The sequence below is a fragment of the Gymnoscopelus braueri genome, assembly GCF_963280865.1.
Source record: "Gymnoscopelus braueri genome assembly, chromosome: 14".
Taxonomy (NCBI): Eukaryota; Metazoa; Chordata; class Actinopteri; order Myctophiformes; family Myctophidae; genus Gymnoscopelus; species Gymnoscopelus braueri.
Window position 1 is genome coordinate 37255213 of NC_137619.1, and position 27884 is coordinate 37283096.

General features: G+C 38.1%; 3 protein-coding genes across 4 annotated transcripts in view; all 3 read left to right on the forward strand.

The window, feature by feature from the left end:
• LOC308100882 (interferon-induced, double-stranded RNA-activated protein kinase-like) overlaps window positions 1-27884 on the forward strand; it is a 30610-nt gene that overhangs the window by 676 nt on the left and 2050 nt on the right. Inside the window, exons 2-16 of one of the 2 annotated variants that reach the window (XM_080450046.1) lie at window positions 1490-1619; window positions 1728-1796; window positions 24146-24207; window positions 24788-24920; window positions 25035-25138; window positions 25244-25367; window positions 25457-25521; window positions 25647-25731; window positions 26521-26552; window positions 26633-26675; window positions 26765-26802; window positions 26933-27052; window positions 27182-27310; window positions 27407-27608; window positions 27713-27856. In XM_080450046.1, coding sequence (XP_080306172.1) covers window positions 1490-1619; window positions 1728-1796; window positions 24146-24207; window positions 24788-24920; window positions 25035-25138; window positions 25244-25367; window positions 25457-25521; window positions 25647-25731; window positions 26521-26552; window positions 26633-26675; window positions 26765-26802; window positions 26933-27052; window positions 27182-27310; window positions 27407-27608; window positions 27713-27856 — 1480 coding nt within the window. Of the gene's footprint in view, window positions 1-1489; window positions 1620-1727; window positions 1797-22394; window positions 22616-23934; window positions 24020-24115; window positions 24208-24787; window positions 24921-25034; window positions 25139-25243; window positions 25368-25456; window positions 25522-25646; window positions 25732-26520; window positions 26553-26632; window positions 26676-26764; window positions 26803-26932; window positions 27053-27181; window positions 27311-27406; window positions 27609-27712; window positions 27857-27884 lie in introns of those variants that run through there. The other variant, XM_080450047.1, reaches the window with a different exon arrangement.
• LOC308100883 (uncharacterized protein) lies at window positions 8851-11650 on the forward strand. Its single transcript, XM_080450048.1, has 4 exons — window positions 8851-8932; window positions 9393-9531; window positions 9979-10060; window positions 10979-11650. The coding sequence occupies exons 1-4, from the start codon at window positions 8889-8891 to the stop codon at window positions 11032-11034; spliced, it is 321 nt and encodes a 106-aa protein (XP_080306174.1). The 5' UTR covers window positions 8851-8888; the 3' UTR covers window positions 11035-11650.
• Window positions 13304-21486, forward strand: LOC308100881 (interferon-induced, double-stranded RNA-activated protein kinase-like). Its single transcript, XM_080450045.1, has 19 exons — window positions 13304-13517; window positions 14539-14668; window positions 14773-14933; window positions 15036-15159; window positions 15710-15744; window positions 15826-15978; window positions 16133-16274; window positions 16943-17007; window positions 17093-17177; window positions 17613-17644; window positions 17728-17770; window positions 17865-17947; window positions 18072-18191; window positions 18317-18445; window positions 18574-18775; window positions 18875-19018; window positions 19158-19259; window positions 20082-20144; window positions 20243-21486. The coding sequence occupies exons 1-19, from the start codon at window positions 13420-13422 to the stop codon at window positions 20378-20380; spliced, it is 2049 nt and encodes a 682-aa protein (XP_080306171.1). The 5' UTR covers window positions 13304-13419; the 3' UTR covers window positions 20381-21486.

The following is a 27884-nucleotide window of genomic DNA, read 5'->3' on the forward strand; positions in this document are numbered from 1 at the left end:
TGGACACAGGGACAAATTGAAAATAAAGGTGCTTAACCCCACGCCCCAAATGTTAACTCTCGCTGCGGGGTAGTAGTTTAATGTAATAATCCATATCTTTCAATAAAGAAGTGTTTTAATGCCGTCTGTGGCCGAACGCCATTTTTTCACCCTCGTTTACTTCCTGTTTACATTGAGTGTAATTCCGGGTTTCACCTAATGGGCGCGTCACTACTAGCCTGGTAAACCCTCCCTCCGGAAATCTCTTTTCCATTTGATTCCAGGAGTGAGTCTGGCATGAAGGCTTGTATGGGCGTTTCTAGTGCATTACCAAATAACCGAGCCAATCAGCGTCCTCGCTCATTGTTTTGTGATTGACAGCGGGGGTAGGCCAATCAGGTGGAACCCGAGTTGTTCACACGTCATTAATCAATACACCTTTCATACAAGCTGCTCATTAACATCAAAGACAAACCAATTACTCCTGGTGATAATCACTGCAGCCTAAAGTGGCTTAATTGGACATCAAAGGGCCACTTGGACATCAAAGCTACATTACTCCCGCCCAGCTCCAGCCCACAGCCAAATTGCCCATATAGGTCTACAGGCCAGACTCACTCCTGAAATAAAATACAAATGAGATTTCTGGAGGGAGGGTTTACCAGGCTACGTCACTACCGCCCATTGGGAACTTCCGACAGAATCGGCCACAGACTTCTTTACTTCTTTATTATCACCTTTATTTTCAATTTGTACATGTTTGGAGTGTCTACGGGGTATAGTGCTGAAAGTCCCTGTGTCCATGGGGGGTGAACCCTACAACTCTCGTAGATTGAAAACGTCAGAATCATAAATACGTCTACGAGAGTTGTATTCTACTTTTCCTCCAGAGGTGGAAAGACTGCGAGGTTAGTATTCTACAGTTAGCAAGATCCCACCCCTGACAAACTGTACTTAAGTAAAAGTACAAAAGTATTGGCATCAAAATGTACTTAAAGTACCAAAATTAAAAGTACTCATTATGCAGAATGTCCCATTTCAAGTTATCAAATGTATAAAAAATCTTTTGAAAATAGCAGATTGATCTACAATCTATCTAAAAGTATTGGAAATTGGAAATACTCAAGTACAGTACAAATACCTAAAAATTGTACTTAAGTACAGTACTTAAGTAAATGTACTAATACTTTCCACCACTGCTGAAAACTCATGTCTGACAACTGTACCACCATAACCCAAAACCTAACTATACAAACGCTGCCTAACCTAAATATGTGTTAAATATAGTTATCCACGCTAATGGTGCATCAGCATTCCCAACTGGTGCATTGATATCCTCCCTGAAGTACCCTTGAGCAAGGCACTGACTGGGGCAACTGCTTCATAAGAACTTGCTTGTTATGTAAACCCTCTCCTGCAACCATTCCATTCCACCATGCTGGAAGTATGACATTATTATTATTATTTTGAGTCATGTTGCTTGGCTAAATATTGCCAAAATACTCCACAGATTCACTCAAAGAGTTGTGATCAATGGCCAAACCTATTCCAACGGTGTGGGCAAGAATAAGAAGGAAGCCAAACAGAATGCAGCGAAACACGCCCTGAACCGCATGGAGCAAACAGACCCTGCTGACTCTGTGAGATTCTCATGCATCTTTTTCGGTTTCCTTTGGTCAATTATCTGTTCAAAAATTACTTAACATGTTATTACTGTACATGTTATTACCATGTTATTTTCTTCACAGATGGGAATATCTGTGTCAGCTGTAGTAGATCAACCTGCACCAGTTAATCAAATTGGTATCACTCAACCCAACTTCATATGTTGGCTCAATGAATACAGTCAACGCAACAGGGTCACAATAAAGGCTGTTGAGTCAACCAGAATGGGACCAAATAATTCAACACAGTAAGTTGCTGCTGCATACTAATACCACTCACTGTATGTATTGTATACTTTGTTAAGTCCCCAAGGGTGCTAAATAACCATTTTGTGATATTAGATGCTGTAAGTTTGTGGTTGATGATAAGGAATACCCTATTGCCTTCGGAGGAACAAAAAAGGAAGCAAAGGAGGAAGCTGCCAAGCTTGTATATAATGAGGTATGTGGTATTCAAACCAAAGAGGTTAGTGATGGCTGAGGAAATGGAAAGCTGTCTAGCTCCAAATACAGCTCAATAGTTTAGCTTGTCTTGTATTATAAATGGAGATGTTAATCGTGGCATGTAGCATGAAACTTTTGTCAGCTGTTGAAAATATGATAAGCCACAGAATTACCTGTCACCACTAGAGACCTGTTTTCATTCATTCTACAGTAGAAGCCATTCAATAAAAAAATGACACTGGCTGTTTAATTAGACTTTGTGTAGCATAGTTGTTCTACAAACAAGTTGCATTCTTAGATGGTTTCAGAGAGTTATGTATGAGTCGAGATAAATGCATTGTGAAGACAATACAGCAATGCATTAATATTAAAAATAAAAATTGCTTTAGAAAAGTAAGTGCTTCAGTACTTTAACTCAAGTAAAACCTTGACTGAGCAACATGAACTTGTAATGCAGTACTAGTTAACAAGGAGTCCTTGTTAAATATTGTGAATATAGAACATAGTCTTTGTCAAGGACTATCCATATTTTGACTTTGTCCACCACTGGCCTGTGGTGCAAATAATAAACATATTGTTTCATTTAAGACTATAGATGAGAATGTAAATTGCTCATCTGCTCAACAGAAGGACAAACTAAATCAAGATGGTTCCAGCCTCTGGTAAGTAAGATTTTATTAGATTAGAATCTAAATTCTAGATTTCTTATTCAGTTGGTTGATTGTTTGTCTCTATTATCACAGCAAGAAAACAGAGGACTTGAATTTAAGCCTTGCATTTAAAGAACAGAGCTTCAGAGAGACAAATTATGTTGGAATTGTCAACTACTACTGTCAGAAAAAGAACCGCTATTCTGACTACAGATTGGTGAAAAGTGGTCTACCTCATTGCCCTCAGTATGTACAGTATGATGGAAACCAAATAGATACCATATTACATTCTTTTAACTGTGGATAGATTATGAGAATATTGAAATGTAAAGCTTCTGATCCCAGTCTTGTCCTCCCTGCATGCATGCACCCACACACTTGCATACACACACGCACAGATTCTCCTGCAGGTTGGTCATTGATGATAAAGAGTACCCATTGGCTGAGGGTAAAAGTGCCAAGGAAGCCAAGCAAAACGCAGCTCAGCTGGCTTATAATGCCCTTCAAGAACAGCCAGACTGGAACAGCCAGGTATTTATTTCCCTTTTGTCTATTCATTTGGGTTGCAAACTTAGTATCAGATGTTGACAGAACCTCTACAGTACTTTATTAGTGTGCATTCAACCCTCTTTAGAACTTTGCAAAGAGTCAACCACCAGGCTGGCTGCAAAGAGCATCACGTATGAAATGCAAAGGTTCTCCGATTCTCTACCAATCACATAGTTTCTTCCCAGTGTGGAGGAAGAAGGCTTAGAATGTATACTGTGATGTCTCTTTCTTTAACACTCCTCAAAACAACTGGTTTAGGAATCATTTACATGCAATCTGCATGTGTGTGTGTGTGTGTGTGTGTGTGTGTGTGTGTGTGTGTGTGTGTGTGTGTGTGTGTGTGTGTGTGTGTGTGTGTGTGTGTGTGTGTGTGTGTGTGTGTGCAGTCTTAGTGTTTTTATACAAATAATTGGTCTATTTAAATCCTTCTAAATTTGTCTGAAAAGTCCTACCAATGTGAACTGTCACATGCTGCATAGTGTGATGGTAAGAGTGCAAAGGAAGCCAAATGCAATTCAGCTGGCTAACTGGCTAAGTTATTAAAAACAATATAATAATGTATAATAACATATATCGCCATTTTTGTTATAAAATGTTAACAACCATTTATTTGTCTTTCATGTGTCCTTCAAGTCGGCAATGTCTGAAGATTCACCATCCAATGTCTCTGTACCCTCAAACACATTGTAAGACATTGAACAGGAGTTACAGTAGCACAGATGGTATCTGGTGGTGGTGAGAATCTGCCTACTAATGTCTCTGTATTGTTCAAGGGAGTCCCTCGATGCAACATCACAAAGCACTGCAACAACCAGAAGTGACTCAGTAATATTCACAGATTCTTCTGATCCTCCCAAGGTTAGTTTGTTACTGCCTGTATGCATGCAATTTACACTTGGTTTGTGTAAATGTTAAACTTTTAAATCTATGTTCTGTAGCGTGCATTTGCCCAATTCATATTTCAGTATTTCCCTGTTCACTCTCGTTCACTGCTTTCCAAGTACCTGCAAACACAACTGGAAGGGCATTAACCAAATGATAGAGACAATCACCTGTTACTAGCTGCAGTATACTGTATCTCACTGCTAATTTAACAGAGCTAGATATTATTTGTAAGAAAATGTTTAACTTTGTTCTCATTGTCATCTATTGGGTTTGGCAGTTACTTGAACTTGACATTTCCTTTCCCACTTTTCAGCCAGAAATTCATGACTGTAAGCCCAAAATAAGGTAAGCGGGTTTCTGAAGACCTCAAGCCTATGATACCTTTTCCATATGTCTGCAATTGACGTTTCCCCCCCACTTGTTTCACTAGACTTGCAGCAAATTTCCAAGGGATACCTAACAAGACCAAAGAGGTAGGCCCACTGAAATTAATATTCAAGGCTATATATTCGAAGGTGAAACATTGACATGATATGCATTCTTATTATTATTTTATCCTTTGGATGGTGTGATTGTCAATTTAAATGTAAAGAATACAGAAAATAGTCCTGGAGGTACTTCTAACCAATCATCAGCAGACTCAAGGTATGGCAAATATTAAACCGTGATTTGCAATGTTGTATGCTATGTGTATTTCAATGTTTATCATTAATACTGTTTTATAATCGTATGTAAGTATGTTCTACTATTTGTGTTTATCTCATTAGGTTCTTATCAGAGTTTGATTCAATTGAGCATCTTGGAAAAGGAGGCTTTGGCTGTGTTTACAAGGCAAGACAAAAGCTTGAGGACAAATTTTACGCTGTAAAGATTGTCCGCTATAAAGAGTAAGTGTTTTGTGTGTACAGTTTATAAAGCCTAATTTATACTGCTTGGTATGAAGGAGTTGCTTGCTGGAAAAAACAGATTTTCAAGTTAATAACACTTTAAGTAAGCTTAAAGGTAGGGTAAGTGATTTGCGTTGGTTAAAATAAGTGTTAAATAGCTCTATATTCTGATAGTACTCATTGCTATAGAGTGTTTGTTCAGTATTAGGAGTCTCCTTGTCTCTCCACCTCTTTATTAAACAGAAAATGCATTTTCGTTTCAGTTTCAGTTTCATTTCCAATTTTATCCAACCAGGACAGAGAACTCAATCAGGATATAGATTAAACAAGTGAAATTGGAAGTGATGACACTAAGAAATGAGCAGACAAAATTTGAACTGGAACACTATACAAATTAAGCTTAAAAATGGGTAATTTCTCCTGATTGGCTGAGATTTTGACACCTACCGAAAAATGTATTTTCTGTTTATTAAAGAGCTGGAGAGACAGGGAGACATCTGTTACTGAAAAAACACTCTATAGCAATGCTTACTATCAGAATATAGTATTTTAAGCTTTTAACAAAATACTTTTTGTTTTAACCAAAAAATATCACTTACCCTACCTTTAAGTGTCAGTTACTGATACCGTTGAATTGAAAGTTTCAAATTAATTACGTAATTGAATTATTTGCAATCAGAAAAGCCCGAAGAGAGGTGGGTGCATTGGCACATCTTATGCATTCTAACATAGTGAGATACAACACGGCTTGGACTGAAAACTCAGGCTACATGTATGACTCTGCTCCTGACAGTTACAGCACTTCACAGTAAGCCTCTTTCATTTTGTTATATAAGAATGAAAATCCCCTTTGATCAATTACATTACACAGTATACATTTTCTCTCCAATTTGAGGGCATGTAATATCACTACAGTATATCTGCCTTTTTTACGTCCCTACTGTAGGTCTAGCACCGATTCACCAACCGAGTTCCTATACATTCAGATGGAGTTATGCGATAAGAGAACACTTAAGGTGTGGATAGATGAGAGGAACGTGAATCGACGAGACCCCAGGAGACAGGAAGAAAGTCTTCTTATTAAACAACAAACAGTTAGCGGGGTAGAATACATCCACTCTCAGAAACTCATCCACAGGGATCTGAAGGTGACACTGAACTCAGAACATCTTTATTTTTCTTTGCCCCACATCAGTGGTTTTATTTGATATTTATTGGTGTTTACTGTGTTCATGGTGTTTAATTAGCCTGCCAACATCATGTTTGGACGTGATGGAGAGGTGAAGATTGGTGATTTTGGGCTGGTCACGGCTGAAGATAATGACAGTGACGAGAACCTGCTGGAAAGGACAAAAAGCACAGGAACTAGGTCTTACATGGCACCTGAACAAGTAAGATCCGTACTAATCAATTTATTTCAAAGCACTTGGTTCTACAATCTCTGCCATTTAATGTAAAAATGTATGTTGTTGTTTGGTCTATGCCTTGTATATCTCTTCTGTTGCATTCATTATCATGTTGTTCTTCTATGATAGAGTATCAAGAGCACTTACGACAGAAAAGTGGATATATTCGCTTTGGGGCTGATATATTTTGAACTCCTTTGGAAAATCTATTCTGGTTCAGAGAGAGCAGCGGTGAGTCTCTTTATGATAATATGGAAAAGACTGTGTAAGTTTAATAATCTTGAATTGTAGTTACATTGTACATGTCTGACTATACCATACTGCCATACTCATATGACTGAATGAATTATAGATTTGGGAGGAGATCAGAAATCAGCAGTTTCCAGAGGTTTTTTCTAAGAAGTTTCCTGGTGTGGTATGTACATTTGAAATATATGACATTACATTACATTACATTACAGTCATTTAGCAGACGCTTTTATCCAAAGCGACTTACAATAAGTGTATTCAACATAGGTAGGGAACGAAAACTACTAATCACCAGAAGTCTTTAGTGCATTTTCTGCAAAAACAAGCAACCAAGAGTATACCTAGCGCTAAGGTAAAAGTGCAATATATCAGTTACCTATTTCCTTAAACAGATGAGACAAAATAGCTAAATCAAATGAGCATGAGCTAAAACAAATAAGTGTATCGACTAAACAAGATCCAATAAACAATCCAATAATCAATACAGCAATAGAAAACAAGCGTTCGTACAACTAGTTAACAACAAGTAGGTCAGGCAGAGAGGAAGGGTAGTGTTTCCTGAAGCGGCGAAATATGGGCAGTGACTCTGCTGTCCTAACATCAGTGGGAAGTTCATTCCACCACTGTGGGGCCAGAACAGAAAAGAGTCGTGACCGTGTGGATCGGCCAGAAGGACCCTTGAGTGACGAGGCAATCAGTCGCCCGAGGTGGCAGACCGAAGTGGTCGGGCAGGGGTGTAGGCATCGACCATAGCCCGGAGGTAGGAAGGAGCTGTTCCTTTCACTGCCCTATAGGCTAGCACCAGGGTTTTGAACTGGATGCGAGCCGCTACGGGGAGCCAGTGTAGAGAGCGGAGAAGGATGGTTGTGTGGGAGAACTTGGGGCGGTTGAACACCAGGCGAGCCGCAGCTTTCTGGACAAGCTCCACAGGTTTGATGGCAGATGCCGGAGCACCAGCAAGGAGGGAGTTGCAGTAGTCCAGGCGGGAGATGACGAGAGCCTGGATGAGCACCTGGGCTGCCTTCTCCGTGAGGAAGGGGCGAATCCTCCTGATGTTGTAGAGCAGGAATCTGCAGGACCTCGTCACTGATGCGATGTTTGCCGAGAACGTCAGTTGATCGTCCAGGGTCACACCCAGATTCTTCGCAGTCCGAGTTGATGACGAGTATGATGAGTAATTTATTTATATTTACATAAGGGGTTAATCAGTTCACTTTTTTGTTGCTGTTGATGTGTTGCAGGAGCGATTAATCAAGTCAATGCTGTGTGAGAAGCCAGAAGACCGACCAGAAGCAAGTCAAGTGAAGAAAGAGTTGGAAACGTGTGCTTTGACACTTGCAAACGAGCTCTATGCACACCAAGACAACAAGACTGTCTGAGTATGGGTGCAGAATAGATGGTATCAATTAGGAGACATGTGAAAGCCCTCACTATCCTGTTAGCAGTTTACATCACTACGAAGCTCAAAGCTAATTTAAAACAATAATAATAATGGATAAAATGAATTTTATGGACATTTTTGTAACAGCTCTTTTTCAGGACAATTATGATAAACCGCGAGTAAAAAAGGTCTTGGTGCCTTCAAATATTACATGGTATTGCATATTTTATTACTATTTGGAAGCCAGTGTGATATATTTTCATTAGTATCAGATTTTCAAAGCAGCCTGTCTACAATTATGAGCAGGAATGACTATTTTAAAATAAATATGACACTATGTGGTACATTATCGTCATTACTATTCTAATCATGTCATTCTAAGGTGTACTTGTTTTTGAAAATACGGAATGGCTTGCCTTTTGTCTCTTTTCATGAGCTCACATAACACGGTTATCAAAGACATGGTCAAAGGAAAACATAGGTACATGTTTTACATTAATTACACAAGTAATGGTGCCTAAAATCTAAAGAATTATATCATGAATAAAAAAATGTTTTACTGTAACTCATCTCAGCTTTCTTGATCAGGGTGTCAGCTGTATAGTTATTGTATTGCTTAAACAGATAATGAACTACTGCATAGGGAAAACTGTATTTACAGTAAATAATGTTCAGTCTTTGCTTTGTACTGAAAATAATTGTAATTTCAAAATAAAGTTTTTATTATGATGTAAAGGTTCTCGCTTGTCTGTCTGTTCCCAAATATAGTTATTAGTGTTCAAGTACTGCTTCGCATGGTCAGCTACAGTACCCTAGAGATGCAGTTCATAATGTTGAGGTGAGGATGTCCTTACAGGCTCCGAGGACCCCCAGGGGTCCTTAGGGTGTTACCTTCATACAGTTAAAAATAAGGTTAACATAGAGTTATTTATCGGAGGATACAGGCGTCCCTACATAATGATAGGAACCAAATGGACCCTTACAGGCCTGTAACTCTTTTGAGAGTGTACAAATAGAGGAAATGGATATGTAAGGGTAATTTTGGTGGGTTCATCTAGTTCCATTTGTACACTCTGAGTTATGGGGGTCCGTGGCCTAATGCATGGAAGGGGTAAAGAAGAGAAAAGCAGAGTGAATGATTGACGGAGATCTCAGAAGGAGCCAGCGGGCCTGTGAGCAGCTTGACAGCCAGAAGGTTGAAACAAACGATGTCTAAATGGCTTTATACAGTATTATGTCAACATAAATGTGAGTCTTTCCTTTGTGTTAACAATGACTGAATTCTCATTTAATTTCAGAGCATCACTATTCCCAGAGAAGACTGGTATTGGCCAAAAGAAGAAGTTATCGAAGATGAAAGATGACAATGAAACTGAGGAGGATAAGGAACAGGATGAGGAACAGGATGAGGAACAGGATGAGATAGAGGAATTAACTGTAAGTGTTTAATTCAATGTGGATTATTGTTTTAAATGATGAGGCCTATGATGGAACTACCATATACATCAGAATTGCAATTAATTTAGGTACAATAGATGTACAGAAATGTGTCTTAGGAACATTGGTACAAAGAAAAATTATTATTGCCATTCGCGGATTTCTACAAAAGAAACGCTCTGTTCCCATTGAAAGGCAGAATCCGCCCTCATAGGCAGAATTAAAGTCTGGTGTGACCGCACCCTTACAATACTTTCTGACACAGCGCAAGAACAGCAGGACCTCACATACAGTGCAAAAAGAGCAGTTGTGCAAATATAATTAAAATCAATCCTTATGTGTATTCAATCAGCATAGTATAAGTGAAAGCCACTCCATTGAGAATCAAACATTCGGTAGGAATATTCTGCATTATGCATAGATTTGACACTTCCTTTTGTTTTGCAGTCCCTGGACAAGCTGCAAATATTGACATCATATCTAAGAGGAGTCCATTTTTACTGCATATGGTGTGGGACCACTTATAATGGTGAGAGGGCTAATCAAATGCTGCACATTTGTTTTTCATTATTATTGTCTTAGGCTGTGTGTCCACCAAAGCGTTTTATTTCCAGCTGAAAACACATGGCGCTTTCGTCCACACGGCCAGAGTTGAAAATATTTCAACTCTGGACGACCATGTGAAAATGCCAGACATTGCCAAAGTCTGATCATTTCTCTCCCAGGCTGACACTGAAAAAATAATTCATTGTTTTATCACTAGCAGACTTGATGACTGTAATGCTCTCCTGTCTGGTCTTCCAAAAAACCGATAGGTTTGGTTACAACTTGTCCAGAATGCAGCAACACGTGTGTTGACAAAGACCAGACGGAGAGCACACATTGCGCCTATTTTAAAGTCCCTGGATTGGTTGCCTGTCAGTTCTAGAATAGATTTTAAGATCCTTTTACTGGTTTTTAAGTAATTTAATGGGAATGCACCTGCATACTTGCCAGCAATGCTTCCTAAATACGTGCCTGGCAGGGCCCCTAGATCCTTTAGCGCTGGTCTCCTACAGATCCCAGAGGCTAATAATACAAAACAATATGGAGAAGCAGCTTTTAGCTATTATGGTCCCACGCTTTGGAACAGCCTGCCGGGGGATTTGCGGGTCTCTGAATCTGTGGAAAAGAAATCTTATTATTACAAAAAAAAAAATAATGCATTTCTATGTATTTATATGCATCTCTGCATTTTTTTTTATTTTGCCTTGCCTTTTTGCCTTGTCTTGACCCTTTTTTCCTGTGAAGCACATTGAACTGCACTCAAAGCTTGATTGATTGATTGATATCAATATGTACCGCTCACATAGAAAACAATTCAAAATAATATGCTGCGCTCATGAAAGAAAAATGCCTCAGTGGACACAGCCCCTTACTGATGATGTTGAATGTCTGCTTTTTACAGATGAAGAGGATTTGTGCTCTAACTGTCCTGGGGATACAGCTGCTGACCATGAATAAACTAATATATGAGATCTGCATGAAATGTCATCTTTGATTTGTTTGGCACATTATAATCATAGACGAGACAAGATTCATGTGAGATACTTATTACACTCGACCTATTAGCTCCTCTAAGCAGGACTAGTTTACTCTATTTTTGTGTAGGTATTATGGTATCTGCTACGACATCTCTTTCAACCAGTTGTCTTTCTGACTCTCTGTGTAGAGTGCTATTAACCCATTAAGACCGTCCGGGAATGCATCTGTGTAACCACTTTAACCGTTATTTTATACTTTGGCTTTTAAAAAATAGCAGATTTACAAGCTCATAGCGCGGCACCGAGTGCCGCACTATGAGCTTGTAGATCTGCTATTCTTGAAAAATCGTGAACATTTGTGCAAATCTTTGAATATATATATATTTTTAAAGCAAACATTTTTTACTCAAATCTTTGCTTCTGGGGGGTCCCTGGAACAAAATATTTTCAGATATAATATATAATATCATTTTGTGGGTCCTTGACATGAAAAGGTTTGAGCACCACTGATATTATAGCAACATAAGTATTTCAGAAAACTGTTAGGATTTAGAAGACATTTGTAGAATCGTATCTCAGGTCTTAATGGGTTAAAAGAAGAATTTTGTATATGTATTTATAATTTCGAGATCTTATTGAATTATAGGCTACCATTTTTACTAAAGAGTCGAGTAGATGTTCCATACATGTTTTCATTAAAAGTTTAAACCTTTCTACCCTTTGTAACCTTGTATTATTTTTCTGTACTTTGAGTATTAACATGCCACAATAAGTTAACCACTTGAATCCCAGCATCCATATTCTGGGGGCAACATTAGCCAAAAATAGCAGATTAGATCGACTATTTCTTGCGAAGAGATTTGGTGTAGACGGGGAAAAAAACGGTCCATGTACAGAGCCATCCCACGTCACCAACTCTAGAGCAGGGGTCTTCAACGTTTTCAGGCCAAGGACCCCCTAGCTGAGAGAGAGATGAAGCAGGGACCCTCTCTATATTGTATAAAATTGTGTTTCAGATAAACTTTTGCTGCTCTTTTTTCCCTCTACACCTATAACTCTTTGCCAAAAATAGCCGATCTACAAGCTCACAACGCCTCGCAGCGCGAGGCGTTGTGAGCTTGTAGATCTGCTATTTTTGGCTTAAGTTCTCCTCAGAAAAGGGATGCTAGGGTTCAAGTGGTTAATGTAAAGAAAATATATCACACAAAGATTTGGCGGATCCCCTGTAGTAACTCTGAGGACCCCCTAGGGGTCCCGGACCCCCTGTTGAAGACCCCTGCTCTAAGAGGGCTAAGTGGTATCTGTGTCAGATGTAACTCAACCTTTACCAGTTAATCAAATGGGTAGAACTCAACCCAGTTTGCTCAATGAATACAGTCAACCCAACAAGGTCCCAAAAGGTGTTACTTTTGGTATATTATACTACCACATACCTTGGCTTTACTTGTGGTTAGCTCAGCTGAATGTCTGTAAAGATCATGCTAATAATGTTACAATTAATATCCTGCACTAGAGGTTTCTTGTTTGATATGATTTAGTAGAGAAGTACTTGTATACTGTGGGTGGTAACATGTCAGAAGAGTACTGTCATATGTGCATGTCATATGCACTTTATCGTGTGTGAACTTCCAGTGAATGTTTTGATTGTGAAATTGAATTGTTACTTTGCTCAGGGGTCCCTGTGAGCACTAGTTGTACCTGGATCTCTGGAGTCAGTTCCTGACCTATACCATCTGCTAATAAAACATTGTTCATTATAGAAATGCCCTTTTTTCTATCAATTACACACCCCATGAAGCCTTGAATTCATGGAGACTTTTTTGTTTTGTCACATTCCTGAGCCAATAATTTGATGACCATTCAGTAGGAGTGACTCTTTGAGTCTCTGGTAGGAGACTGCCGGTCATCAAATTATTGGAAACAAAAAAATCTCCATGAATTCAAGGCTTCATGAGGTGTGTAATTGATAGAAAATAAGTCATTTTTTGGGTGAACTACTCCTTTAAGCATCATTTCACATGGTGTGGTGAATTACAGATGTACAGTTTGTTGATGTGGGGATGTCCTTATGTAATATAATTAAAATATTGGGTGGGAACTACGTTTCTTTTTCCTTCTTTTTTTTGTATCAAATGCAGGCAAGGTCAAAAATAGTGATGCGCCCCCTGTAGGTTGGTTACATACATGCATGATCATGATGACGTTCTGTCAAGGAAATCGAAACTTACTGAAGACTGAATGGAGAGCGACCTGGAAGCACTGACTGACTTGAGGGCGCAGAAGCTGGGAATAGAAAGCGAAAAGACAGTGTCACGCCATTTGAACAATCTGTATAGCTTTATTGCTCACTGTTGTTGGTGGAATAATGAATGACGTTGCTAAACTAAACGAATATGCACAGAAAACAGGCTTGCAACTCGGATACGAGGATGTTGGCTCTGATGGTCCTGATCATATTAAAACGTGAGTTGAACATTCAAACCGTGGACACTGAATATTAGCCTACAGTGACGTTATACATAACCGCTTTATTCCAAGCATGGCGTTTTAGCCTTGGATCAAGACTATCAGATGTATTTTTATAGATTGTGACAATTGCATATTATCATAGATGTGAAAGTAAAAGTCAGACTCGATCAAATACATATATGATAGTCTTGATCAGTGTACTGTACTGTACTGTACTGTACTGTACTGTACTGTACTGTACTGTATGTGTTCTGTATATATGCCACATGGACAGAGTTGGACTTTGAGCAATACTGTAATTCATTCACTTCATTTGACGTCGACCAATGAAACTGGAAGATCTGTGCATGATGGCAAGATCTCACCCAGGGTTGCATTGCTCATGGGACAGCCTAACACGCATTCCCACCCCTGGCAAACTGTACTTAAGTAAAAGTAAAAAAGTATTGGCATCAAAATGTACTTAAAGTACTCATTATGCAGAATGTCCCATTTCAAGTTTTCAAATAATAAAAAAAACTTTTGAAATACTGAGCTTGTATTATTATCTATTTAATAATATTGTATTATTATCTATTTTCCGAGATGTAGTGGAGTAGAAGTAAAAGTATTGGAAATTGGAAATACTCAAGTAAAGTACAAATACCAAAAAATGTAACTTAAGTATAGTACTTAAGTAAATGTACTTAGTTACTTTCCACCACTGCTGAAAACTCATGTCTGACAACTGTACCACCATAACCCAAAACGTAACCATACAAACGCTGCCTAACCTAAATATGTGTTAAATATAGTTATCCATGCTAATGGTGCATCAGCATTCCCAACTGGTGCATTGATATCCTCCCTGAAGTACCCTTGAGCAAGGCACTGACTGGGGCAACTGCTTCATAAGAACTTGCTTGTTATGTAAACCCTCTCCTGCAACCATTCCATAATCCACCAGGCTGAAGTATGACATTATTATTATTTTGAGTCATGTTGCTTGGCTAAATATTGCCAAAATACTCCACAGATTCACCCAAAGAGTTGTGATCAATGGCCAAACCTATCCCAACGGTGTGGGCAAGAATAAGAAGGAAGCCAAACAGAATGCAGCGAAACACGCCCTGAAAAGCATGGAGCAAACAGACCCTGCTGACTCTGTGAGATTCTCATGCATCTTTGTCAGTTTCCTTTGGTCAATTATCTGTTAAAAAATTAGGACCGGTTTACTGTACATGTTATTACCATGTTATTTTCTTCACAGGGAATATCTGTGTCAGCTGTAGTAGCTCAACCTGCACCAGTTAATCAAATGAGTGTCACTCAACCCAACTTCATATGTTGGCTCAATGAATACAGTCAACGCAACAGGGTCACAATAAAGGCTGTTGAGTCAACCAGAATGGGACCAAATAATTCAACACAGTAAGTTGCTGCTGCATACTAAATGCCACCAACTGTATGTATTGTATACTGTTTGTTAAGTCCCCATTACAAGGGTGCTAAATAACCATTTTGTGATATTAGATGCTGTAAGTTTGTGGTTGATGATAAGGAATACCCTACTGCCTTTGGAGGAACAAAAAAGGAAGCAAAGGAGGAAGCTGCCAAGCTTGTATATAATGAGATATGTGGTATTCAAACCAAAGAGGTAAGTGATGTCTGTGGAAATGGAAAGCTGTCTAGCTCCAAATCAGCTCAATAGTTTAGCTTGTCCTGTATTATAAATGGAGATTATGTTAATCGTGGCATGGCATGTAGCATGAAACTTTTGTCAGCTGTTGAAAATGTGATTAGCCACAGAATTTTCACCTGTCACCACTAGAGACCTGTTTTCATTCTACAGTAGAAGCCATTCAATAAAAAAAATGACACTGGCTGTTTAATTAGACTTTGTGTAGCATAGTTGTTCTACAAACAAGTCAGTGCATTCTTAGATGGTTTCAGAGAGTTATGTATGAGATAAATGCATTGTGAAGACAATACAGCTATGCATTAATATTAAAAAGACATTTTGCTTTAGAAAAGTAAGTGCTTCAGTACTTTAACTCAAGTAAAACCTTGACTGAGCAACATGAACTTGTAATGGAGTACTAGTTAACAAGGAGTCCTTGTTAAATATTGTGAATATAGAACATAGTCTTTGTCAAGGACAATCCATATTTTGTCCATACATTTTAAATTGCTCATCTGCTCAACAGAAGGACAAACTAAATCAAGATGGTTCCAGCCTCTGGTAAGTAAGATTTTATTAGATTAGAATCTAAATTCTAGATTTCTTATTCAGTTGGTTAATTGTTTGTCTCTATTATCACAGCGAGAAAACGGAGGACTTGAATTTAAGCCCTGCATTTAAAGAACACAGCTTCAGTGAGACAAATTACATTGGAATTGTCAACTACTACTGTCAGAAAAAGAACCGCTATTCTGACTACAGATTGGTGAAAAGTGGTCTACCTCATTGCCCTCAGTATGTATGATGGAAACCTAAAAATAGATACCATATTACATTCTTTTAACTGTGGATAGATTATGAGAATATTGAAATGTAAAGCCTCTGATCCCAATCTTTTCCTCCCTGCATGCATGCACCCACACACACACTTGCATACACAAACGCACAGATTCTCCTGCAGGTTGGTCATTGATGATAAAGAGTACCCATTGGCTGAGGGTAAAAGTGCCAAGGAAGCCAAGCAAAACGCAGCTCAGCTGGCTTATGCTGCCCTTCAAGAACAGTCAGACTGGAACAGCGTCAACAGCCAGGTATTTATTTCCATTTTGTCTATTCATTTGGGTTGCAAACTTAGTATCAGATGTTGACAGAACCTCTACAGTACTTTATTAGTGTGCATTCAACCCTCTTTAGAACTTTGCAAAGAGTCAACCACCAGGCTGGCTGCAAAGAGCATCACGTATGAAATGCAAAGGTTCTCCGATTCTCTACCAATCACATTTTTTCTTCCCAGTGTGGAGGAAGAAGGCTTAGAATGTGTTAGAAACTGTGACCTCTCCTTCTTTAAATGTACATACAGTACGCAATTACCAAAACAGTACTCTGCATGGACACTTGTTCACCTTTCGGCTTGCTCAGCCACACCACAAGAGCCTCAAACGCAGGCGTTGAGTGAATCAAAATTAGCACTCCTCAAAACAACTGGTTTGGGAATTATTTACATGCAATCTGCATGTGTGTGTGTGCAGTCTTAGTGTTTTTATACAAATAATTGGTCTATTTAAATCCTTCTAAATTTGTCTGAAAAGTCCTACCAATGTGAAATGTCACATGCTACATAGGGTGATGGTAAGAGTGCAAAGGAAGCCAAATGCAATTCAGCTGGCTAACTCAAGTTATTAAAAACAATATAATAATGGTCTAACATATATCGCCATTTTTGTTATAAAATGTTAACAACCATTTATTTGTCTTTCAGGTGTCCTTCAAGTCGGCAATGTCTGAAGATTCACCATCCAATGTCTCTGTACCCTCCAACACATTGTAAGACATTGAACAGGAGTTAGCACAGACGGTACTATCTGGTGGTGGTGAGAATCTGCCTACTAATGTCTCTGTATTGTTCAAGGGAGTCCCTCGATGCAACATCACAAAGCACTATAACAACCGGAAGTGACTCAGTAATATTCACAGATTCTTCTGATCCTCCCAAGGTTAGTTTGTTACTGCCTGTATGCATGCAATTTACACTTGGTTTGTGTAAATGTTAAACTTTTAACCCATTAAGACCTGGAACGCATCTTTAGATTTCTTTTGCTATAAAAAAAATAGCAGATATTTTTAAGAATCGCCTCAGGTCTTAATGGGTTAAATCTATGTTCTGTAGCGCGCATTTGCCCAGTTCATATTTCAGTATTTCCCTGTTCACTCTCGTTCACTGCTTTCCAAGTACCTGCAAACATTCAACTGGAAGGGCATTAACCAAATGATAGAGACAATCACCTGTTACTAACTGCAGTATACTGTATCTCACTGCTAATTTAACAGAGCTAGATATTATTTGTAAGAAAATGTTTAACTTTGTTCTCATTGTCATCTATTGGGATTGGCAGTTACTTGAACTTGACATTTCCTTTCCCACTTTTCAGCCAGAAATTCATGACTGTAAGCCCAAAATAAGGTAAGTGGGTTTCTGAAGACCTCAAGCCTATGATACCTTTTCCATATGTATGCAATTGATGTTTCCCCCACTTGTTTCACTAGACTTGCACCAAATTTCCAAGGGATACCTAACAAGACCAAAGAGGTAGGCCCACTGAAATAAATAAAAAGGCTATATATTCAAAGGTCAAACATTTACATTTACATGATATGCATTATTCTTCTTAATTTATCCTTAGGATGGTGTGATTGTCAATTTAAATGTGAAGAATACAGAAAATAGTCCTGAAGGTACTTCTAACCAATCATCAGTAGTCTCAAGGTATAGCAAATATTAAACTGTGATTTGCAATGTTGTACGCTATGTGTATTTCAATGTTTATCATTAATACTGTATTATAATCTATATTTTTACCACGTTCTACTATTTGTGTTTATCTAATTAGGTTCTCATCAGAGTTTGATTTAATTGAGCGTCTTGGAAAAGGAGGCTTTGGCCGTGTTTACAAGGCAAGACAAAAGCTTGAGGACAGGTTTTACGCTGTAAAGATTGTGCGCTATAAAAAGTAAGTGTTTTGTGTATATAGTGATTTTCACACTGATATTACACTCCTCAAGTAAGCTTAAGTGTCAGTTACTGATACGGTTGAAAGTTTCAAATGAATTATATAATTGAATTCTTTGCCATCAGAAAAGCCAGAAGAGAGGTGGGTGCATTGGCACGTCTTCAGCATCCTAACATAGTGAGATACCACACGGCTTGGACTGAAAACTTGGGCTACATGTATGACTCTGCTTCTGACAGCTACAGCTTTTCACAGTAAGTCTCTTTTATTTTGTTATATAAGAATGAAAATCCCCTTTGATCAATTGTATACATTTTATCTGCAATTTGAGGACATGCAATATCACTACAGTGTATCTGCCTTTTTGACGTCACTACTGTAGGTCTTGCTCCGATTCACCGACCCAGTTCCTATACATTCAGATGGAGTTATGCGATAAGAAAACACTAAAGGTGTGGATAGATGAGAGGAACGTGAATCGACGTGACCCCAGGAGACAGGAAGAAAGTCTTCCTATTAAACAACAAACAGTTAGCGGGGTAGAATACATCCACTCTCAGAAACTCATCCACAGGGATCTGAAGGTGACACTGAACTCAGAACATCTTAATTTTTCTTTGCCCCACATCAGTGGTTTTATTTCATATTTATTGGTGTTTACTGTGTTCATGGTGTTCAATTAGCCTGCCAACATCATGTTTGGACGTGATGGAGAGGTGAAGATTGGTGATTTTGGGCTGGTCACAGCTGAGGATAATGACAGTGACGAGAACCTGCTGGAGAGGACAAGAAGCACAGGAACTAGGTCTTACATGGCACCTGAACAAGTAAGATCGGTACTAATAAATCTTTTGCAAAGCACTTGGTTCTACAATCTCTGCCATTAAATGTTAAACTGTATGTTGTTGTTTGGTCTATGCCATGTTCTTCTGTTGCATTCATTATCATGTTATTCTTCTATGATAGAGAATTGAGAGCACTTACGACAAAAAAGTGGATATATTCGCTTTGGGGCTGATATATTTTGAACTCCTTTGGAAGATCTTTTCTGGTGCAGAAAGAGTAGAGGTGAGTATTTTTACGATAATATGGAAAATTGCTATTAATCTTCATCATTTATTTGTTAGATCATTGCTTAGGGCATTGTTGGCATGATATACTGTGTGTGTGTGTGTGTGTGTGTGTGTGTGTGTGTGTGTGTGTGTGTGTGTGTGTGTGAGAGTGAGAGAGAGAGAGAGAGAGAAACATGTGCTGTATAACAAGGTGATTTTATTTTATTTATAGTTTCTATTTATGTATTTTTATTTACGGTTTTCCTTTTAATTTAAGTTCTTAGCCATTTTAGTTTCGTTTTTGACCACCCATTTCTATTTAGTTTTGATAGTATTAGTTTTCAGTTTTGACTTTGAGAAAAAACCTGCACCACCCTCCCTTGAAAGACCAATACTTGAGATATTCAGAGTTCATGTAAAAACATGACGTCTCAGCATGTTTAACATGAATGGCAATTATTGACACCAAACTAAAACTTATTGTAAATCTACCCTCCCTGGGAGTGGTTGCCTTGCCTGTTCTCTATTTTAACGGCATTGATGAATCACAGGCAAGTTAAAATTCAGCCAACTCTATAACATGTTTGAACTATATCTTTAAACACTGGAAGTTGAACGGCAAAAAAAAACTTGCCAAGAAGAACGAGCATTCTTAATCCGAAACAATCAGCACTCAATCTAGTGCATAAAAACAAAAACAAACAAAAAATTATTATATTTTCATGTACATTTTGTTTGACAGTTTTACACTGTGTAAGTTTAATAACCTTGAATAATTGTTACATTGTACATGTCTATATACCATACTGCCATACTCATATGACTGAATGAATTATAGATTTTGGGGAAGATCAGAAATCAGCAGTTTCCAGATGATTTTTCTAAGAAGTTTCCTGGTGAGGTATGTACATTTGAAATATATGACTGTGCAGTAATTTATTCATATTTACATAGGGGGGTTAATCAGTTAGCTTTTTTGTTGCTGTTGATGTGTTGCAGGAACGATTAATCAAGTCAATGCTGTGTGAGAAGCCAGAAGACCGACCAGAAGCAAGTCAAGTGAAGAATGAGTTGGAAACGTGTGCTTTGACACTTGCAAACAAGCTCTCTGTGCACCAAGACAACAAGACTGTCTGAGTATGGGTGCAGAATAGATGGTATCAATTAGGAGACATGTGAAAGCCCTCACTATCCGGTTTGCAGTTTACATCACTACGAAGCTCAAAGCTAATTTAAAACAATAATAATAATGGATAAAATTAATGTTATGGACATTTTTGTAACAGCTCTTTTTCAGGACAATTATGATAAACCGGGAGTAAAAAATGTCTTGGTGCCTTCAAATATTACATGGTATTGCATATTTTAATACATTACATTACAGTCATTTAGCAGACGCTTTTATCCAAAGCGACTTACAATAAGTGCATTCAACATAGGTAGGGAACAAAAACTACTAATCACCAGAAGTCTTAAGTGCATTTTCTGCAAAAACAAGCAACCAAGAGTATACCTAGCGCTAAGGTAAAAGTGCATTATATCAGCTACCTTTTTCCTTAAACAGATGAGACAAAAATAGCAAAATCAAATGAGCAGGAGCTAAAACAAATAAGTGTATCGACTAAACAAGATCCAATAAAACTATACAACAATAAAAAAAAGTCTTCGTACAACTAGTTAACAACAAGTAGGCCAGGCAGAGAGGATGGGTAGTGTTTCCTGAAGAGGTGGGTTTTCAGCCTGTGGCGAAAGATGGGCAGTGACTCTACTTTCCTGACATCAGTGGGAAGTTCATTCCACCACTGTGGGGCCAGTGTGATATATTTTCATTAGTATCAGATTTTCAAAGCAGCTTGTCTGCAATTATGAGCAGGAATGACTATTTTAAAATAAATATGACAAAGTGGTATGTGGTACACAATGTGGTACATTATCGTCATTACTATTCTAATCATGTCATTCTAAGGTGTACTTGTTTTTGACAATACGGAATGGCTTGCCTTTTGTCTCTTTTCATGAGCTCACATAACACGGTTATCAAAGACATGGTCAAAGGAAAACATAGGTACATACATGTTTTACATTAATTACACAAGTAATGGTGCCTAAAATCTAAAGAATTATATCATGAATAAATTTTTTTTGGCAAGTAATTGTTTTTACTGTAACTCATCTCAGCTTTCTTGATCTTAAACAGATAATGAACTACTGCATAGGGAAAACTGTATTTACAGTAAATAATGTTCAGCCGTTGCTTTGTACTGAAAATAATTGTAATTTGAAAATAAAGGTTTTATTATGATGTAAAGGTTCTCGCTTGTCTGTCTGTTCCCAAATATAGTTATTAGTGTTCAAGTACTGCTGGTCAGCTACAGTAGCCTAGAGATGTAGTTCATAATGTTGAGGTGAGGATGTCCTTATCAGGCTAATATGGAAACATTTAGTGGGAACTGCTTTTTTGTTGGAAAGCAATAGTTCTCAAATTGGGTTCCGGGGGCCCCAGGGGTCCTTTGGGTGTTACCTTCATACAGTTAAAAATAAGGTTACCATAGAGTTATTTATCGGAGGATACAGGGGGTCCCTACATAATAGATAGGAACCAAATGGACCCTTACAGGCCTGTAACTCTTTGAGAGTGTACAAATAGATGAAATGGATATGTAAGGGTAATTTTGGTGGGTTCATCTAGTTATGGGGGTCCGTGGCCTAATGCATACCAACTGGGGGACCTTGAAATTAAAAAGTTTGAGAAACACTTAAAAGGCAGTTGCAGGGACAGTCCTATCCGATCGGTGGCCAATTTCTCATATTTATAATGTATCAGAGTGCAATACACCTCCCAACCGATAGGGTCGCGTGGCTAAAATACAGAGAAAATGGCCACCGATCGGATTAAAATGCTTTTTATTAAAAAATACGGAAGATACAGGTACCTCTGAGGGGTCGTACATACTTTTAACATCCGTGGCCATGGGTTAAGCACTTTATATTTGAAATCCGAACGTTTATGTAGATGTACGGGCCAAAAAGGGAGAAAGTACAAACACCAGGTTGAATTTCATCCATGACTCATGATTCAGGGCTAGATCCCATGATGACGTTCTCGCTTCTCAGCAAATCGAAACTTATCTTGTTCTTCCTAACAGGAAGACTGAACCGACTGGCAGTACTCCACTGAAGACGCAGAAGCTCCGAATAAAAAGCAATGACAGCATCGCTTCATTTGAATGGTGTTTTTTCATAGCTTTGTTGAGTGTTGTTGTTTAATTCTACAATGAATGACAATGCAAAACCGCACGAAAATACACAGGAAACAGGATTTCGACATCTCAGATACGACGAGGTTGCCTCTGGCATTGATCAACTGAAAATGTAAGTTGAACTTGAATATAGCAAGTCTGTCACGTGGGAACTGAATACAGCCTACTTTTGTTTATGTGATTGTCTTAAAAATTGAATAGCCATCAGTGTTTGTTTGTTTGTTTGTTTGTTTATTAAGGACTACACCTTAGTGGAGACTATTCTTCCTGGGGTCCAGGCAAAATCATCACAATACAAATCATAAAATGCAGTACAACATAATCAATGTTAGTGAAAAAAAACACAAACTTAGAGAACAGCATTTATATTAATAATCAAAAAAAAAGAAAAAAAAAAACACAGGTTTTTCTGTCCGAAAATATCAAAAATAATAACCTAATCTAATCTAATTTCCTTTTTGATTATTGCTTCCTTAAGTTTCTTTTTGAAACCAAATGTATTTCTTGTTAGAGTCAAATATGGGGGGAGCACATTCCAGTATGCCATGGCTCTGTACATTACTGTTTTCTTAAAGGAGGAGTTCACCCAAGAAATGACTTATTTTCTATCAATTACACACCCCATGAAGCCTTGATTTCATGGATTTATTTTAGTTTTTGTGGCATTCCTAAGACAATAATTTGATGACTGTGTGTATTTCCGGTAGGAGACACAAATAATCTACTTTGTGTCTCCTACCGGATACATTATCGGTAGGAGACGGGAATCAAATTATTAGCTTAGGAATGCGATAAAAACAAAAAAGAATCCATGGATTCAAGGCTTCATAGGGTGTGCAATTGATAGAAAATAAGTCATTTCTTGGGTGAACTCCTCCTTTAAGTGCATTGAAAAAATTGTAGTGTCAGAAGGGAATACCACCTAGTCTTAAATCAAATCCTGTTTTTAATTAAAAAAAACATTATTTTGTTTAACTGAGCAGTAGGCTATGGGTAGTATTTGTTTGTAAAGGTTTAACAAACAAATAATTTTAACTTAAAGCAAACTTTTTTAAAGTTAAGTGTATTCTGATAGTAATCATTGCATTGTCTGCACATTTTTGGTTTCAACACTTTCAAATCTATATGTTTATCCTGTATCCTGTAGTTCTCTCTCTTGATTGGATGAAACTGGCAACCCACCTGAAATTTTATTTTCTGTATAATATATATAGGCTATCACTAAGTTACACTATACCTTTAAAATCCAACTGACTGTCTCCGGGATGCTTGTTATGTTAACCCTCTCCTCCACCCATAACACCAGGCTGTTGCTCTATTGTATATGAGATATTGAGTTTTTTTTTTTTTAAGTTGCTTTGCAAATGTTGCCGAAATATTCCACAGATTCTCCCAAAGAGTTGTGATAAATGTTATAACTTATCCCAACAGTGTTGGAGTGGATAAGAATGAAGCCAAAAGCAATGCAGCGAAACATGCCCTGAACTGCATGGAGCAAACTGATCCTGCTGACTCTGTAAGATTCATGCAAGTTTACAAATGGCCAATTATCTGTTCAAAATGTGTCCCAGTTTGCTGTCTGTGTCTTATTACTATGTTGTTTTATTTACAGACATCAGTAATAATTGCACCTGCACCAGTTAACTTCACACGTTGGCTGAGTGACTATGCTTACCTCAAGAAGGTCTCAATAAGGCCCGTTAGGCAAGTACCACACCTTACCACACTTGCATTTCTCTGCTTGTAACCTGTATGAGTAGTGAAAAATAAACCTCGATTAGACTATTGATTCTACTCTGAGTCTGCACTAATGCTTTGAATAGAGTTTAGACTTCTTTGTCCCCAAGGTGAAACTTCTTTCCACAGAACTGTACATAACAGAGCAATTCATACAACAGCACATGATAACAGCAATATAATATAAAAACATAGACAGACTGCAGAACACATTCAGGCCTGTTCAGCGAGGCCTGCTGTTTAATGCAGCTACAGTATGACTGCATGTATCAGGCTTTTCCTGAAGCGAGCCTACATTTTCTGTACCACTGCCTGGAGTATGGCAAGTACATGTTAAGGGTGCGGTTACACCAAACTTTGATTCTGCCTATGAGGGCGGATTCTGCCAATGCTTTGTGGATTTCTACAACAAAAAAAAAACGCTCCGTTCTCATTGAAAAGCATTGGCAGAATCCGCCCCCATACTGTAGGTAGAATTAAACTTCGGTGTGACCGCACCCTTAGTCCCCATTTACATGGGCACTAAATAATACTATTGTGCCATTAGGTGCTGTAAGTTTGTGATTGGTGATAAGGATTACCCCACTGCCTTTGGAGAAATCGGAGGAACGAAAAAGGAAGCAAGTGAAGAAGCTGCCAAACTTGCATATAATGAGATATGTGGCAATCAATCCAAAGAGGTAAGTGATGGCTGAGCCCTGTCTGTACTTTAACCTGACACACCTCAGTCTGCGGTGCAAACAATAAGCTTAGTTAACTGTTCATGTATTATTACTGCGTTATTTTCTTTACAGTCGGGAATATCAGTTCCAGATGTAACTCGGTCTGCACCAGTTAACTACACAGGTTGGCTCAGTGACTATGCTAAACACAAGAAGTTCCGAATAAACCCAGTAAGGCAAGTAATCAACACCCTGTCTCTACTATGCATAGTAATGCTATTTGATACTATTTGTTTAGTCAACATTTACAAGGGTTCTAAATAATCATTTTGTGATATTAGAGGCTGCAAGTTTGTGATTGGTGATAAGGACTACCCTATTGCCTTCGGAGGAACACAGAATGAAGCAAAAGAAGCTGCTGCCAAACTTGCATATCATGAGATATGTGGTACTCAACAGAAAGAGGTAAGTGATGGCTGAGGAGATGGAAACCTGTCTGTGATGTACATCATATACACTGTACATCAATTACAAAAATCTTGTGTGCCTTTAAGGTGTCCTCCAAGTCAGCATTGTCTGCAGATGCACCATCCAATATCTCTGTAGCCTCAAACACACGGTAAGACATTGAACAAGCGTTAAATAGTAGCCTCAAACACATGGTAAGACACTGAACAATACCTAAATAGCACAGATGTGATATCTGGTGGTGGTGAGAATAATAATGTCTCTGTATTCTTCAAGGGAGTCCCACAATGCAACATCACAAAGCAAGGCAACAACCAGAAGTGAATCTGTATTATTCACAGATTCATCTAATCCTCTCAAGGTTAGTTTGTTACTGCTTGTTCAAATTTACTCTTGGTTTGTAATACATATTTTAGGTTATTTTGTGTTAATGGTAAGCATCAAGTCTATGTTATGTAGTCCCTGTTTGCCCGATTAATATTTCAGTATTTCCCCGTTTAGCTGGTTTCCAAGTACCAAGCATTCAAGTTACAATGTGTAGGTTTTATGTCTGTTGTCTCCCTCTCCCAACGGAAAGAAGCAATTGCAACGATGTCCGAACTACAATAAAGCTGTAGTTAGTTAGTTACTTCATTGACACAATTGTATAAAACATTGGGTCCAAACAATAGTCGAAAACCCTTACATAGTCATAGTGTCCAATCCATCTGTATCAAATAATGTTGTTGACATTGTCAACCAGTATGTGTCCTACCCAACACGAGGATCGAAATTTCTCAATGTCTCAATACAACGGATGTGCTAGTTATATTGTATTAACATACTGTACTCTACCATAAAGATTGGTTAAAATAAACTTTGATTCATTAAAATGGGGTCATACCTATGTTCCCCGGGTTCTATGTTCCCCACTAAGGTTATGGTTAGGGTTAGGTTTAGGTTAGGTCCTATATTCCCCGCTCTCCTAGGAAAGTTTAACAAAATAGTGACAATCACCTTTTACTAGCAGCAGTACTCTATATGTCACTGCTAATTTAACAGTGCTACAGTATATTTGTAAGAAAAGTCGATAAATACTAACTTTGTTCCCATTGTCATCTCTTGGGTTTGGCAGTTACTTAAACTTGTCATTTCCTCTCCCACTTTTCAGGCAGAAACTCCTTACATCAAGCCCAAAATAAGGTAAGCAGGCTTTTGCAGATCCCCTTAAACTGATACTTTTCCCATGTCTACAATTGATTTTTCTCCCCTTCTTTTATTAGACTTGCCCCAAATTTCCAAGGGATACGTAACAAGACCAAAAAGGTAGGCCCACTGACCTTTGAATATAGACTTATAAAATAGTTTTTCTTTGAACATTTACATGAGATGCTTGTTTCTTATTTTTTCTTCAGGATGGTGTGATTGTCAGTAACCAATCAGCAGTCTCAAGGTATGGCAAATTTAAGCCTTGATTTGCAATGCTTTGCGTTATACGTGCATTTCAAGGTTTATCATTAATACTGTTGCATATCTATCTATATATATATTTTACGATGTTTACCTGTATGTGTTTATCTCAGGTTTGAATCAGAATTTGATTCAATTGAGTGTATTGGAAGAGGAGCATATGGCCGTGTTTACAAGGCAAGACTAAAGCGTGAGAAGAGCTTTTACGCCATAAAGATAGTGCGCTATAAAGAGTAAGTATTTTATTTATATAGATATAAAAGTGTAAATAAATTGCATGGTAATTGTAAAAGATATTTAAGTGTCAGTTACTGACAGTTACAGTTTCAAATTAATTATGTGAGTGAATTCTTTGCAATCAGAAAAGCCAGAAGAGAGGTGGGTGCATTGGCTAATCTTCAGCATCCTCACATTGTGAGATACTACACGGATTGGACTGAAGATTCAGGCTACATGTATGACTCTGACTCTGACAGTTACAGCACTTCCCAGTAAGTACAAATCTCCATTGCTCAATTGTTCACATATTCAACATTTTTGGGAATTTGATTTAACTATATCTGTCTTTATTTCTCACTACTCTGTAGGTCTAGCAGTGATTCCTCGACCCTGTTCTTATACATTCAGATGGAATTATGTGATGCGAAAACGCTTAAGAAGTGGATAAAGGAGAGGAACCAGGCTGGAGAAGACCCCAAGAGACAGGAAGAAAGTCTTCCTATTAGACGACAAACAATTATAGCAGTAGAATACATCCACTCTCAGAAACTCATCCACAGAGATCTGAAGGTGACACATGAACTCAGAACATATTTATTTTTCTTTGCTCCATATGAATCATGGAATTGGATATTTATTTGTGTTAACTGCTGTCCATGGTCTTCAATGATTAGCCTGCCAACATCATGTTTGGAGGTCAAGGAGAGGTGAAGATCGGTGATTTTGGGCTGGTCACAAACGATGACGATGAGAGTGATGAGAACCTGCTGGAGAGGACAAAAGACACAGGAACTCCACCCTACATGGCACCTGAACAAGTAAGATCATCTACATTAATAATACATT